Consider the following 14,273-nt stretch of genomic DNA (forward strand, 5'->3'; position numbering starts at 1 on the left):
GCTTACCTCATTATTCACTCCTAGAGAACTGGCTACCCGGAGGCAGAAGCCTCAAAAAAGTTGGGTTTACCCCATGTGAGAAACGTCCCACCAGATGGAGGATATCAAAACAGCCAGCTCCGTCCTGGAAGACATCCCTCCTTTACAGGCTGTGAAGGGTTCTGTATCTCTCTACCAATGACTTCAAACCAAACATGCTTTGCACATTGTCAGTTTTGCAAATACAACAGCATGATGCAAACCAGCGCTCTGGAGGTCAAGGGGCGCCTTTTTCCATGCATCACAAATGCCTGTGGTTGTCACTTACCTGTGGCTTCTCAGGCCACTCGCTACCCCCTGCCAAAGCACCGACCCATCTTTGGAGGCTGTCCTCTGCATCACCCGCCTCTACTGCCGAGCAATGCCCTTAGATTTTAGTAAACAATTCCTGTTGACAGGGCAGGCAGAAAGACAAAAAAAGCTTGTTCTCTCGGTTGTATTTTCATGGAAAGCAGAGCAAAAAGGCAGCATTTAGCTCAGTCAGTGCAGCCAGAAGACTGCAAGGAGCAAGTGTACAGCTCATGAAGAAGGGCTTTCTTTCCCCCATCACCTTGTAGAGTGGCTGAGGCTTTGAGCTCTTTTCCTTTCTCAAGGCAGACGACTCCTAGGAGCATCAAAGGGAGTTCGTTACACATGGAATCCCACTGGGACATGAATTCTGATGGGCCAGGAGTAAAAGGGAATATTCAAGATATTTTCTCTTAAATTAAATATAAAGGTACGAGAAAATTTCCAACCCCTGTGTGTGAATACATGTGCAAATCTTACATGAGAAGAGGCACATGGGACTGAAAGTAGGGCAGCACGTGCCAGCACTGCTCCCTCCGCGGCAGAGGCACCACCATGGTTATCACCGCAGTGCCAGCAGCACTGCTCCGGCTCCAAACACAACCAGCTCCCTGCTAGGAAGGCAGCGATGCTGGTGAGCACATTTTGCTGATACATCAGGCCGTGACACAATGAGAACATTGTGATCTGAATTGTTTTAAGAGAGGAAACTCTTTATGAGGCATTTATTTCATGCCTTGCGTTAGCCGGAGTGAAATGCCTGCAATAAAGGCATTAGCGCTGCGCTGTGTACGCAAGTGGCAATTCATTTGCCTTAAATAAGCGAACAAATTAGCTTTTGGTGGCTGGGTTTGCCTGGATGTTCAGAGGTCTGGAGAAGTCAGGATGAACAGTGAAGCATCTGTATCGTTATCATCAGCCCTTATCAAAACTAATCACCAGGAAGGTGTTAGATATCACATAACATCCCCTGGTAAGGAAACCTCTACAAGATGAAGACGGCAGAGGAAGTTCTTTGGAGACACGGCAGTCCTGTGATCCCAGCAGGAACTGGCAGAGATACCAACTCCTCCACTCGCTCCCTCTGTGTGATCTCGGGCAAGTCCTGTGCGTTCCCAGGAGAAAAATGCAGATAATGGGATTGTCCTACTTTACCACAGACTTGTCAGACACTTCTAAGACCATGGGGCTGAAGACTATAAAACTGAGAACTATAATTGTAAAGCCTGGGAAGATAGTGATGCTTTGAGTGTGAAGGAGAAAAACTCCACATCATTCGAGAGAAGGAAACCCAAAGGTTTTTGCTTTCTCTTGTTATGTTGAAAGGAAGTTTCTTGACTTTGAACTGGACTGAGAAAGCTTGTGGTTTGTCCCCAGGGTGGATGCTTTTCCTTGGGCATCCATTCCCTTTGCCGCATGGGGCAGCTCTTTGAGGCTGCTGCGTGAGCCCCTCTTCTCCTCCCTTGCAGATGGCTGGAGGCAGCGTCTGCTCCAGTGTACTCTGTCCATCCCTCAGCTCTTGCAGATTCCCGCTGAGGCATCTACACATGGAGTTTATTAACTGTTCTTGCCTTCTATCTGTGTGCCTCTTGGCAGCATTTTGACCAGAAAGACCCATGAGTTAAGTTTCAAGTTCACTATTGGTTTAGCAGCAGTCTGGTGGCTTCAGTCACTTCTTTTTAATGGCTCAGTGTTTTACTCTACTGACTGATCTCTTCTGCTTTTCTCTATCTCCATTACTCACTGATACGGGTTTGTCTTGATGCTGGCTAACCTTACTCTCCTTTCTTTTTTTTCCTAATATTTGTGTGTGTCCTCACTGCTGCCTTTCCCGCTTTCCAAGATGCTCAGGATTTTCAAAGCACCTTTAAAACCCTTTTTTACCCTTGCAGCTTTAGGACCTGCACCCATTTCAGGTGCTACAAAGCCACATGTAGGAGCAGTGAAGGCAAAGACCAGAACCCTACCAGCATCAGAGGCTGTATCTGCTCTGTACTTGGTGAACCTGAAGCAGACAGCAGCACGGGAATCAGACAAGACAACGGATGCAGGAGCCCCAGGACAAGGCGCTGGTGACCTTTGATCAGGAATTGGTGCTAACAAACTCCTTTCCTCCATGGATCTCTCTGCCTCGGGACATGCAGAATATCTGGCAGAGCTGTTAATGGGCTATGCCTCCTTCCAACTGTTAAAAGCATTTTTGGACTTGAGCCCCACTTGAGCCTTTTATTAACTGCTAAGAGTGATGGCTCCTGGTCAGCAGCACTGGAACCTGGATCAAGTCTCTTTTGCAAAGTCTGGGGCTCTTCACATCTGTAATTCCCTTCTTAATCAGTTTACAGTCAGGCTCCTGCCACAAATGTCAGCCCTGCCCACACAACCCACTGAAGGGGTCCCACCAAGAACTCTGCATCTGACTTGTTGCTTACCATCGGGCAACTCCTCACACACCTTGTGTGTAGAGCCAAGTGGCTGAGATGCGCTGGTCTTTGAGAGCCCTGAAGGAAAGCACTACAGCAAATAAGAGTTACTGCTGAACCTGAGTGTACCCACACGTCAGAGGTGGGATCAGCTTTGGTGTTCAGGTCAAGACACACTGCATTAGCTAGACTGGCACTTTCTTGCTACGCTCCTTTAAAGCTGCATCTTTTTTATGGCAGCCCAGAGAGGAGCCCTGACCCACAGAAAGTCAAAAAACTTCACATAAACACTAGTTATGCTAATTGTGCCATAGAAAAGCAAAGAAGAAAGAGCTGAAACCCCAGTTTGGTACCTCAGAGATGTTGATCCGTCCCTCCTGAAAGGAGCATGTGGTGGGGTCATGGGTGCAGAGGTTCCGGTACTTGCACCAGTGGCAGCGGAAAGCGCTGTTCACACAGGACAGGCACCTGGGGGGAAAAAGGAGGAGTAGAGGGGAGGTTATTACCTTGGGAGGTCTATGCAGTAACAGACCTAGCCAGAAGTCCTGGCTCAGGGTCCTTCATGAGAAAAGAATTTCTTTGGAGGGATGTTTCAATACAACAAAGCTAATGAACAGGTTTGGGAAAACACACACACAAAGTCTTTAAGCAACCTCACAATTCGTTTCATAACAAACTACAAGCTGCGATTTATTGCACGTCATGGCATTGCTGTAAAATAAAGCACAATATTGCACAGACACCAGACTTGATTTTTAGTTTCTAGAAAGTGGAAAACAAGGCAAGCCTGGCAAAAAAACGGAGTGGTTGTTTTACAAGTCAGGAATGCTCCAAGTCAATGGTAACACTTCTGTTTGGCCTTGGAGTGCAAAGAGTCCAGCAAGCGCTTTTGATTCATGTTGGAAGAAATTAACTGTTTATGAAATGATTTTGAAGGAATGCAGACACTTCTCAGTCATGGGGTGGCCCAGCTGCCAGCGAACTGCCTGGGTGATTTTTATCCCACACTAACTGGTGGCCAGTTAGATGCACGGCCCGTGACAGCTGCTAATATTTGCAGTAACCACCTTCATCATCTCTGAGGCCAGCCCTTCGTGCCACGTGTCGGTGTTTTGGTGACCATCTGCTGGCATAAGTGTAAGCTGTGCCCATGGAATTCAGCTCCATGCCATAAACTGCAGCTCTGGAGACCGTGGTGCTGCCTGGAGCAGGCATGTGCTGGAGCCAGCTGCACAGGGCAGGGATGCTCTGGAGCCAGCTGCATGGGGCAGAGATGCTCTGGAGCCAGCTGCAAGGGGCAGGGATGCTCTGGAGCCAGCTGCATGGGGCAGAGATGCTCTGGAGCCAGCTGCAAGGGGCAGAGATGCTCTGGAGCCAGCTGCAAGGGGCAGGGATGCTCTGGAGCCAGCTGCAAGGGGCAGAGATGCTCTGGAGCCAGCTGAAAGGGGCAGGGATGCGCTGGAGCCAGCTGCATGGGGCAGGGATGCTCTGGAGCCAGCTGCACAGGGCAGGGATGTGCTGGAGCCAGCTGCATGGGGCAGGGATGCTCTGGAGCCAGCTGCACAGGGCAGGGATGTGCTGGAGCCAGCTGCACGGGGCACAGATGCGCTGGAGCCAGCTGCACGGGGCAGGGATGTGCTGGAGCCAGCTGCATGGGGCAGGGATGCTCTGGAGCCAGCTGCACAGGGCAGGGATGTGCTGGAGCCAGCTGCATGGGGCAGGGATGCGCTGGAGCCAGCTGCATGGGGCAGGGATGTGCTGGAGCCAGCTGCACGGGGCAGGGATGCGCTGGAGCCAGCTGCATGGGGCAGGGATGTGCTGGAGCCAGCTGCATGGGGCAGGGATGCTCTGGAGCCAGCTGCATGGGGCAGGGATGCTCTGGAGCCAGCTGCACGGGGCACAGATGCGCTGGAGCCAGCTGCACAGGGCAGGGATGCTCTGGAGCCAGCTGCACGGGGCAGGGATGCGCTGGAGCCAGCTGCACGGGGCAGGGATGCTCTGGAGCCAGCTGCATGGGGCACGGATGCTCTGGAGCCAGCTGCATGGGGCACGGATGCTCTGGAGCCAGCTGCACGGGGCACGGATGCGCTGGAGCCAGCTGCACAGGGCAGGGATGCTCTGGAGCCAGCTGCATGGGGCAGGGATGCGCTGGAGCCAGCTGCACGGGGCAGGGATGCTCTGGAGCCAGCTGCATGGGGCAGGGATGTGCTGGAGCAAGCCCAGGGCCAGCACAGACAGATGGGCATCGTCAGGGAAGTGGGAGTGTGGCTGTAAGCAGGAAACCCTGGGAAATGAGGCAAGGGGGTCTCTGGGCAGAGGGTCTCTTGCCAGCTGGGCAGAGGTGCCAGGGCAATGCATCTTGTAGGCTGCTGCCACAAGAATGTGTGTTTTAATAACTCAATTGCATTTTCCTTCTGATGCATTCGCAGTGACCTTAATAGCTAAGGAAACTTATTCTAATCATGGACAAGCAAATCTGGGGGAGAATATAAAGAGCTGCAAGCTTATTTAATTACTCATTTGTTTCACCCATTTCTGCCTCTGTTTTGGTCTGTAGCACTTCTCCCACCCTCACTCACTTGGCCTGGCCCTGGCTTCTGGCTTTCCTGCCTGGTGCTGGTGGAGCTCTCTGCTTCCCCCAGCACCACTGGGTCCAAGGGAGGATCACCTCTCTGATCACCCAGGCCAGCGGCTTGGTTCAACACCTCTTGCTGTATCGTGATTTTCTGGCTGCTGTTTTCAGCTCTGCTCAGCCTCAGCTGAGTGGGGCGAGGGGCTCCTGGCAGGATCCTGAGCTCTCAGGTGTTTACACCAGGCCATCACCTTTGCTCTTTGGTCCCTATCCAGCTTTCTAAATGACCAGTGTCTCTCTTTTGCTTCAGAAAGTGCCTCTCTCCACCTCATCTATCCCTTATTAAAAAAGACTCAACACAGAAGCCACCACAACACTCCCTGACCCACTTGCAGCTCCCTGGGAACACAGGGACACAGGGATCCATGCACCTGAGTGCTGAACCATCTCAGCCCAGGGGGTCACAACAGCTGGATCCAGCACAGGAGGTTTCACAGGACCAGTCTGCAAAAGCAGCACGTTCCTGTCCAGCCCCAAGCCCCTCCTGCCCCTCTCAGCCTAATGCCACCTCCCAAGGCGTATGTGCTTCATACACCACAATGGCTTCTTGGACTGCCGTGCAGCCACAAAGGGCACGGCTGCTCCCTGCTCTCTCCAGACACCCTTGCCATTGCAACGAAGAGTCTCAGGATCAATAGTTCTCTCTTCTCCGCTGGCTGAGACCTGTATTCCTTCCTCCTTTTTGCATGCTGTGATTCATTCCTGCCAGGCTGGCTCGTGCCCTTGTTGAACTCACTGATAACGAGTCCAGTATGATGTAAGTGCTGCAGAATTTACCACCGTGTTAGCACTTTATCTCCGAACACAAGCTGGTAGAAAGGCATGATCAGATGAAGCCAAATGACAGGCTAGGAGAGATGCATTGCATTGCCTCTCCTGATTCAAACCGCAGCTCCTAAATGAGAACAGGGGTCCCCCTGATGCCATCCCTCATGCAAATTCAAAGCCACAAGAATGCAGAGGAACTGCTGGAGGGACTGCAAGTGCTTGCAGCTAGAGGAGAGGCTGGTGCTGGACAGCCTGACCGAGGGGCAAGGATATAAGGGCAGAGTTGTGCATGAGGGGTAGCATGAGAGGAGGCAGGGGTCATTAGGGTAATGAATACAGACCACTGTGAGAGGCAGCGGGGGGGGGGACACAGGCTGAAGGACTCACAGGGCTCCTTTCATCCCAGTGCCTCTGCTCTGTGTTATGGCTCAAAACAAAATTAAAAGAAAAAATGAACGCATGCCTAGAAAAATGGCAGGCCAGCCAAGCCCATCAGTATACACAACCCTCTTCCAAGCTCAGCAGGAAAGGCCCTGTAGCTTGAGGCTTTGAATCCAGCGCAGAAAGATTGGGAATGACCCCATGCTGGCCCTTCTTGACTCCCACCAGCCAGCTTGAGCAGCAAATTGTGCTCCTGGAGTAAAGCTGGCAGCTGACCTGCCACAGGAGATGCTGCTCAGCCCCACCATTCACTGTCCGACTTCTGGCAGGTCCTGCCCACATTTCATTTTGGTGCTTTGGAGCTTGTTAAAGAGAAATCTAGAAACACTTCAGGTCTGTAAACGCGTATTTAACTGTAAACGTGTATTTAAGGCCAGCCAGCTGCGTGCTACCTTCCAGCAGCAGACGTGCCCATGGGCGATACATTTCCATGATGCTCAGCAGCACTGAGCCCCCTGGCTCTCTGTGGAGCAGCGCACTGTCCCTGGCACATGCCTGGGCTGATGTCTGGGGCTCTCAGGGCTGCTCTGCCCCAACCCCGGGGGCTGCAAGGAGCTCCTGCCACCAGCCCTTCTGCTCACTCCATCTAAAGTACAACCGCTGTGCTCAGACCCCAGGGCTGGACAAGTCTGGGTCTGCCACCTCCTCCGGCAGCTGTGCCCTCCTCCATCACCCTGCGGAGCACCTCGTGGCAGCCAGCAGCACTCTGCTCTCTGAGCCAGCGCAGCGTGGAAGGGCTCTGTCTCCTCCAGCTGCCTGCAGCCCACCTCCCCGCTGCCTGCAGCCCACCTGGCCGGACCCTCTGCTCTGCCTTCGCCGGCTGCCTGCGAAGATGGATCCAAGTTCATAGTTGCCGGATCGCGCAGCTTGGGGGCACCAGCAGGTTGAGGTTTTTTCAGGCTTGCTCCGCCTGCGTCTCTCAAGGCAGAGAAAGCTACACAAGCACCCAGCGAAGTTCAGAGAAGACAGCGACTGGTGGGCTCCCCTTCTACCGCACCTGTCTCCTGGCTGAACCAAGCAGCATGATGCCCTCCCCCCCAGGCTGGTCCCGGAGCCCAGCATCCATTTCCCAGTCCTTTCTCTTTTCAGCTGGTGTTGGGCTCTGTCAGGGATGGGGGGGAGCACTCACAGCTGGTGGGCACTGCAGTTGTAGAACTTGAACTCTGTGCTGACAAACGTCCTCCCCGTCTCCTGCGACTTCAGCTGCAGCACCACGCCAAACCAGTCTGGGGATATAAACCGGAGCCCGTCAGTCCCACCAGCAGCAATGAAGGAAGCAACAGCAGATACAGGGGCACCCACTCCCCTCCTGCCAGTGTGCTGAGCCATCTGCTTCTGGGGTACAAAGCGGAAGGCAAGTTGCTTTCATCTCCCTGCTTCCCCAGCTGTCAGGACCCCCACCCATGGTAGGTCTGCGGCAGTTCCCCAAGTTGGGGGCTGAGCATCGCCCTGCCAGACCCCGTCCTCGAGCACCCCAGGGTGCAGGGCTGGCCGTCTCCAGCAATGCCTCCAAACCAAATCAAACCAAACCAGGCTTGAAGGCAAAACGCGTTGGAGACACAGGGGCTACACGCTCCCATGGGTCACAGTTGAAATGATTTTGGAATCTCATCCTGTTCCTTAAGGGATTCTGTCTCCAGCATAAGAACACTAATCCAATCTACTCTGAGAAGCAGCCCAAGACCAGAAAAGGAGACAATGCTGGAAATAAGGGCATTAGAGAAGCTCTTTAGAGGCCTCCGCGCTGGGTTAATGAAGAGCAGATTGCTCTCCCGGAGCTGCTGTGGGTAAGTCTACGCCAGCCCTGCTACTACAGCAGCTCTCAGCCCCCAGTGTTCACCAAGTCTCAGGCTCCATATAATGCCTTAGACATACAAAGATATCAGCAGGGAAGCACAGTTGACACCTGGAAGGATGCCAAGGAGAAAATGAGTTTTAAGCAAGTAGCATTTTGGTTATGGGAAGAGCAAATATGACAGCAGTGACATTAATGAAGAAACAACCCAAAGATCAGGACCGAAAAATAGAAACTGCATCCACCTACTCGTGGGTGCTGAGCCAGGCCGAGGGGAGGGCTCCCGCGTTCCGGATCCACCCAGTGTGGCAAGGCTGCGAGCCCCTGCCCCACTCATGAGCCACCCCGAGGGGGACAGACGGCTCCTGTCCTGTCCTGGGGAGCTGTCTGGCAGCACAGGGAGGGTGCAAGGACAGGGCAAGCATGCGGTGCTGCCTGCTCCCAGCCTATCTGTCCCTGCGTGGGAGGCATTTCTTAAGGACAAAGCATTTTTAGCTCCCTGAGTTCAATGGTCTTTGACAGGAGCATGAATTTCTCCAGCAGCAGCAACCCCAACGGGTCTGCTCCACCCCGCAGATACTTCCAAACCTACGCTGCACTTTCTGGCAGCACAGACATCGTTTTACTGTCCAGAAATCAGTTACTTACCTTGATCCACAGGTATGGCAGGAACATCCTTTGCTGCTGGTGAAACACACACAACGCGGCTGCCTGAAACCTGCCCTTCCACCTCCGTCAGGTTGCCGAAGAGGCAGGTGACCCCAGCCGTCAGGTCTGGAGCATCGTTCACCAGCAAGCTGAGCTGCAGCCGGCGAGAGGAGGGGCAGAGGGGAAACAAAGCACAGCCAGCAACTTGTTAGCAGGCAGAACTGCCCGAGTTTCCTTCGTATGTTCAGTACCTGCTGTTTTCCCATTCAGTACTGACCCCCTGAAATTACCCATCCGCCCACAGGAGGTGGCCAGCTGCCCTTTCATGGGAAGCGGAGGAGGAAGAAGAAAGCCAAGGATGCAGGTTCTTTAGCGACACAAAACCACCTTGCTGAGCCTTTGGGTACTGTGGTTCAGGAAAGGTGGCAACGGCAGCTTTTTGTCACGCTGGTAGCTCTACAGAAGCATCGCCACCCTCAATGCCCACACTGGGAACCCATGACAGCAGCAGCAGCGTGTTGCTCCTCATGCACGAGCAGTGGTGGCTGCCCCAAGAACCCCCTGCACGCACCACAGCTCCAACAACCTCCCGGCATCGCGACCGCCCCACTGCGTGCACGGAAGAGGCAGTCCTGCCCTGGGCACGCGTGGCCATCAGAAACGGGCAAGTCCCCACTAACCCCGCCATGAGTGGGGACTGTCCCCGTGGCAGACCGGTGCCTGAAGGGGCGAGCAGCCTCCCAGCAGCCCCACACTGTTTCGACACCAAGTGCTGGTGGGCAGGCGGGGGCAGCCGGCCCTGGTGGGGAGTGGGAAGGGGCTGCGGTGAGGCCAGCTGCTACGGGGTGCTGGGGGGCTTGGGGAGCAACAGCTGGGATGCTTCAGAGAGCCAGGCCTGAGCACAGCTCACAGATGAGGTTTTTGGGAAACAAAGCCTTTCCTTTCAACAGCTAATGAAACCAGACCAAGGGAAATGTGAGCTGAGGCCCAAGGGGAAGGGGAATTTGTTTCTGCCATCCCCACCCCCTTCTGCGGCGGCTCGGATGACCCCTTTCCTCCCCAGTCCCCTTGCGAGGCTGACTTCATGAGAAAACATTTGTGCCGATGGGAAGGGAGAAAGGCTGGAGACCGGACTGTTCGCTGTGAACCTGAAAAGGGCTGGAAGTGCTTCTCACCAACAGGTCTACCCCTCCCCGCTTGGCAGCACCTACCGGGAGGCTGTGCTCAGAGACGGAGATGCTGCTGGGCTGCACGCTGACGCTCATGCACTGGCTGATGCTGCCTGCAAATCGGTACGGCTCGTCTGCTCGCTCGCAGCTGTCCCTCGGGGAGCACCTGCCACACATGAGCACACATCAGAACGGAGAAAGCACTCAGGGAAGATGTCAAACAGCACGAGGTGCTACAGCTGACCGGGGACAAGTCAAACAGGAGGGCAGAGCCCTGGCCAGGGGAAGGGGGAGTTATCAGCAGGACCGGGGGCGATGCTCTGCACCGGGATCAGGTATTGCACACAACCTCCAGGTCAGGACCAAAAAGCACTGAAAAATTATCTAGGATCAGAGGAAAGACAAACCACAAATATCTCGTGAGCAATTCCTAGTCCTGCCTGCACTGGGACACAACCCAGAGCTGCTAAGCCCTGTGTGCCAGCAGCGACAGTGGGTGCTGCGGGTGCGCGATGAGCCAGGCACTCTGCTGCTGCTCAGCCGGGGCTCCCGCAAGCCATAAATCCATCATCTATCTGTACAGAAACTAAACCGTAAAGCAATAACAGGCAGTAACAAAGATGATGCTTCCATTCTAATTAAAACAAACCCACATAGTTCATTAATTGTATCCTCCTGGAGCTGAGGAGTGCGGCCGGGCCGGGAATGGGATTTCCCAGCAGCTGCCGGCTGTGCTTTGGCCAGTTTTCGTGCCTTGGGCTCCCAGCCCTCTCCTGTTCCTGCCATCAGGAATGCAAACTCTGAGCACGCCAAAGGGACCAGGACTGCTCCTCGCACGCCGTGGGCTCCAGGATGGCTCGTTCTCCCTGGTTTTCTGTTGCAGGTGTTCTTGGGGTGGAGTGACATGAAGTTGCTTCCAACAGGTAGAGGAGCACCCAAGGGGAAACCAAGGCCGAATTATCAGTGTTTCAGACCAGGTGTCAGAGTCTGCAGCACAGCACTGGAACCGCTCAGTGATTTTCTGGTTTACAACCTTTGGGGAAAATCCTTTCCTTCCAAGCCCTTTCGCTGGGTGCAGATGACATGTTGGCCTTTTGGTATTAGTGGTCTTAATAAGCTATCAGCAAACTTTATCACTCTTCACTCATTGCTGATCTTGGACCCTATTTCAAATGGTGGCGCAAAGGTCAGGGGATCAAGATGCTGTCACCAGCCCAACATGCCACCAGCCCCACATGCCACCAGCAAATTCCCTTCTGACAGTTACTTGAGTGCATATGTTACTTGAATTAACAAGGTGCTGCTGTCAAACTGCTTGTTTTCCTGGTTCCCTGTGGAGCGGCTCGGCGGTCCCAGACACATGCATCAGCAGAAACACCTCCTGCCCACGCAGAGGCTGCATTTTGCCATGCACATCTAGCTCTGACCAGCTGCTGACAAGTGCTTGGCAAAACCAGGGCTTCCTGCTCTGAAACACTAGACCACCATCCTCCCAGCGTGGCTGTTTGCTTTTGATTAAGAAAAGCGGAGGTTACACTTTCCCTTTCCAAACTACCCGTATGATCCCTGGCAAACGCTGGTGCTGTTCTCCTTACCCTCTCACTTTTTAAACCTTTTTTTCTGGAGTATAATGGAGCTAAATATGAATACTGCCAAAGGAAGAATTATTGAGGTTTAAGTGAATCTGTAAGATAGCTTTAAAGTGAGCTCTTGACTGGAGCCTTTATCTCATTGACTTGCTGGAATGGCTCTTTTTTATCATACTATTTATGGTAACAGCCCTAACAGAGATAAATAGGTCTGTAGACAATAACACGCTTGCAGAGAGCAGCATATGGAAGTCTTGCAGGTTTCAAATCCCACTGGGCTGAAGAGACTCTCTAACAATCTCCTTGAGGCCTCTGCTCGCTCCCAGAGCGCTGCTTGTAGAAGAGGAGCAAAGGATGCTGCCCTCACATGCAGGGGATGAGCCTGTGTGGCAAACAAGCCCCTGGCCGGGAGGACACAGCGGAGGCACCGGGCAGGGCTGGGTGGCTCAGCCATTGCACTGCTGCCCCAGGTTCCCCGGGCGAGCCTGCGGAAGGGCGAGCACCTTTGTTCCCTTCCCGCTGGTTATCAGCACCTTCCCAAATGTCCTGCCTGCAGGATTCCTCGAAGCTCGGTGCAAGGCACACGCTGCCCACAGCCACCACCTCCCCAAGCACCCCTCTTAGGGCAGCGGTCACGGGTCTGCTCCAGCGCCTGCGCCCAGCCTGCAGCCAGCCCCCTCCTGCGCTCAAGTTCATTGCCAGAGCTACCCGGGTCAGGCTGTGCCGCCAGCACGACCGACTCCTGCTTCCCGGCCTCACTGATTTAATCCTCACAGACAGCTCATTCATGAGCATCACTACTATCATTACCCTTAAATTCTAGGTATGCACACGTGTATGCACGCACCCTGCTGTGCAACAGAGCCTTAAGCCCTGACTCAGGCTTCTAAGAGACAATAATACATAACGAGCGCGCTAGGAAAGCTTCATGTAATATTGGATAATGAAAGCTTATCCCAGGACAACTCCGATCCTTTCACTTTTCCTTTAGTACTTCTCTCTGGCTGGTGGCGTGGAAGACAGGGCACACTGCCTGACGCCACGTGGGATGGGGCAGTGGTCTGTCTGTCTACCTCCATCCGTACCTGTTCATTCAACACTTCATTAAAAATTTTGATTTTTTTTCTGGCTCTGTGATAGCCCAGTACATCCAAGTCCCTGCTCCCAGCTGAGCCTCTGGCAACAGCAAACGTGGATGCCAAGTGCCCCGAGAGGAGCTGCCTTAGGGGCTGGCCTGCCCTTCCCCCCTTGCCCAAACTGCCCGAGCTGCCTGGGTGTCTTGGTACCCCCAGGACACAGACTCCGAACCCGTGGAGTAAAACCCCACAAGCAGCAGGGAGAATCAACTGGACTCCCACCCCCAGCTGAGGCTCAGCGCCAGTGTTTCCCGCACACACACTTGCTCCAGCGCCCAGCCGCTCTCTTACTCTCTCAAGGATGAAAACATCTTCTCTTCTGCCCCTCACCCTTTCTGCCAGCCCTCAGAAACCACAGCATGAGCATCACACCCTGACCCGCCACCCTTCCACCGAGCAAAGGAGCAGCTGGTCCATCTGGCAGGAAGGACATGGAAGAATTAGAGGAGAGAGATGACAAATTAAATACAAACACTCCAGCGCTTGGGGCCTCCAAACAAATATGACAGAGGCTTCAGGAACAGCAAGATAAACTCAATTATTTACAGCTTAAGACAAAAGCTAAAAAATGATCATTGCTCCAAGCAGGCCAGGAAACTGCAAATGCTTGAGGGGAGGGTTGAGGAATGCCATCAGGGAAGAAACCCTTGTTGGGAATAGGTTAATGCTGAAATGTCACGGCCAAAAGGGCAGAGGAAATGACACTTTTCTCTCCTCTTGACATTGAGGGTTTTCTCTCTGCAAAATGAAGATAACAACCTTTACCTGCTTCCCAGGTGGTTTATGAAGATTCAGTTCATTAGCATTAGGAAAGCGCTCAGTGATCCTTGCAGAGGAGCTGCTGCAGGAGCCTGAGGAGCAACACCAACCACACAGACCCAGCACCAGGCACTGCCAGCCCACCGTCCCCGGGTGACTGATGCTCTCGTACCCTTAGAGCTGGCTCCTGGCAGCACCCGCAGCCCTGCAGCTCGGGCCAGATGCTGAATACAGCCCAGCCCCTTTCCTGCTTCCTTCTCTGCTCACTATCACAAGGTTGGGGTGGCTTTTCTCTTAGCTAACTGCTGGAAAGGCATGGGGGGATGGCTGCCCTGAGGGAAGAGCTAAAGGGATAGGAGTCACCAGGGGTGGAAAGCACTTCCTTCTGACAAAGCCGCTGTGACAGTAAAGACTTGCGGACACAACCGCACATATGGTGGCTTAGCTATAGGGCTGGACAGGCTCGTCTGAAAAGAAAAAAGCTAAAAAAAAAAAAAAAAGATATGCCCTGGGCACCTGTGCCCCACGATGCTGTGCTCTGCCACTGCTGCCGGCCCCAGCCTGTGTGGAGCCTGCGGGATGCTTGGGG

The 14,273-nt window shown here is 53.7% G+C and overlaps 1 protein-coding gene across 1 annotated transcript in view; it reads right to left on the reverse strand.

Moving 5' to 3' along the window:
- PLXNA2 (plexin A2) overlaps positions 1 to 14,273 on the reverse strand; it is a 179,638-nt gene that overhangs the window by 59,545 nt on the left and 105,820 nt on the right. The window contains exons 6-9 of the mRNA XM_056361787.1: positions 10,243 to 10,366; positions 9,032 to 9,185; positions 7,718 to 7,814; positions 3,101 to 3,215 (exon numbers count right to left, since the gene is read on the reverse strand). Coding sequence (XP_056217762.1) covers positions 3,101 to 3,215; positions 7,718 to 7,814; positions 9,032 to 9,185; positions 10,243 to 10,366 — 490 coding nt within the window. The remainder of the gene's footprint in view (positions 1 to 3,100; positions 3,216 to 7,717; positions 7,815 to 9,031; positions 9,186 to 10,242; positions 10,367 to 14,273) is intronic.

Source organism: Falco biarmicus, chromosome 16 (assembly GCF_023638135.1).
Source record: "Falco biarmicus isolate bFalBia1 chromosome 16, bFalBia1.pri, whole genome shotgun sequence".
Taxonomy (NCBI): domain Eukaryota; kingdom Metazoa; phylum Chordata; class Aves; order Falconiformes; family Falconidae; genus Falco; species Falco biarmicus.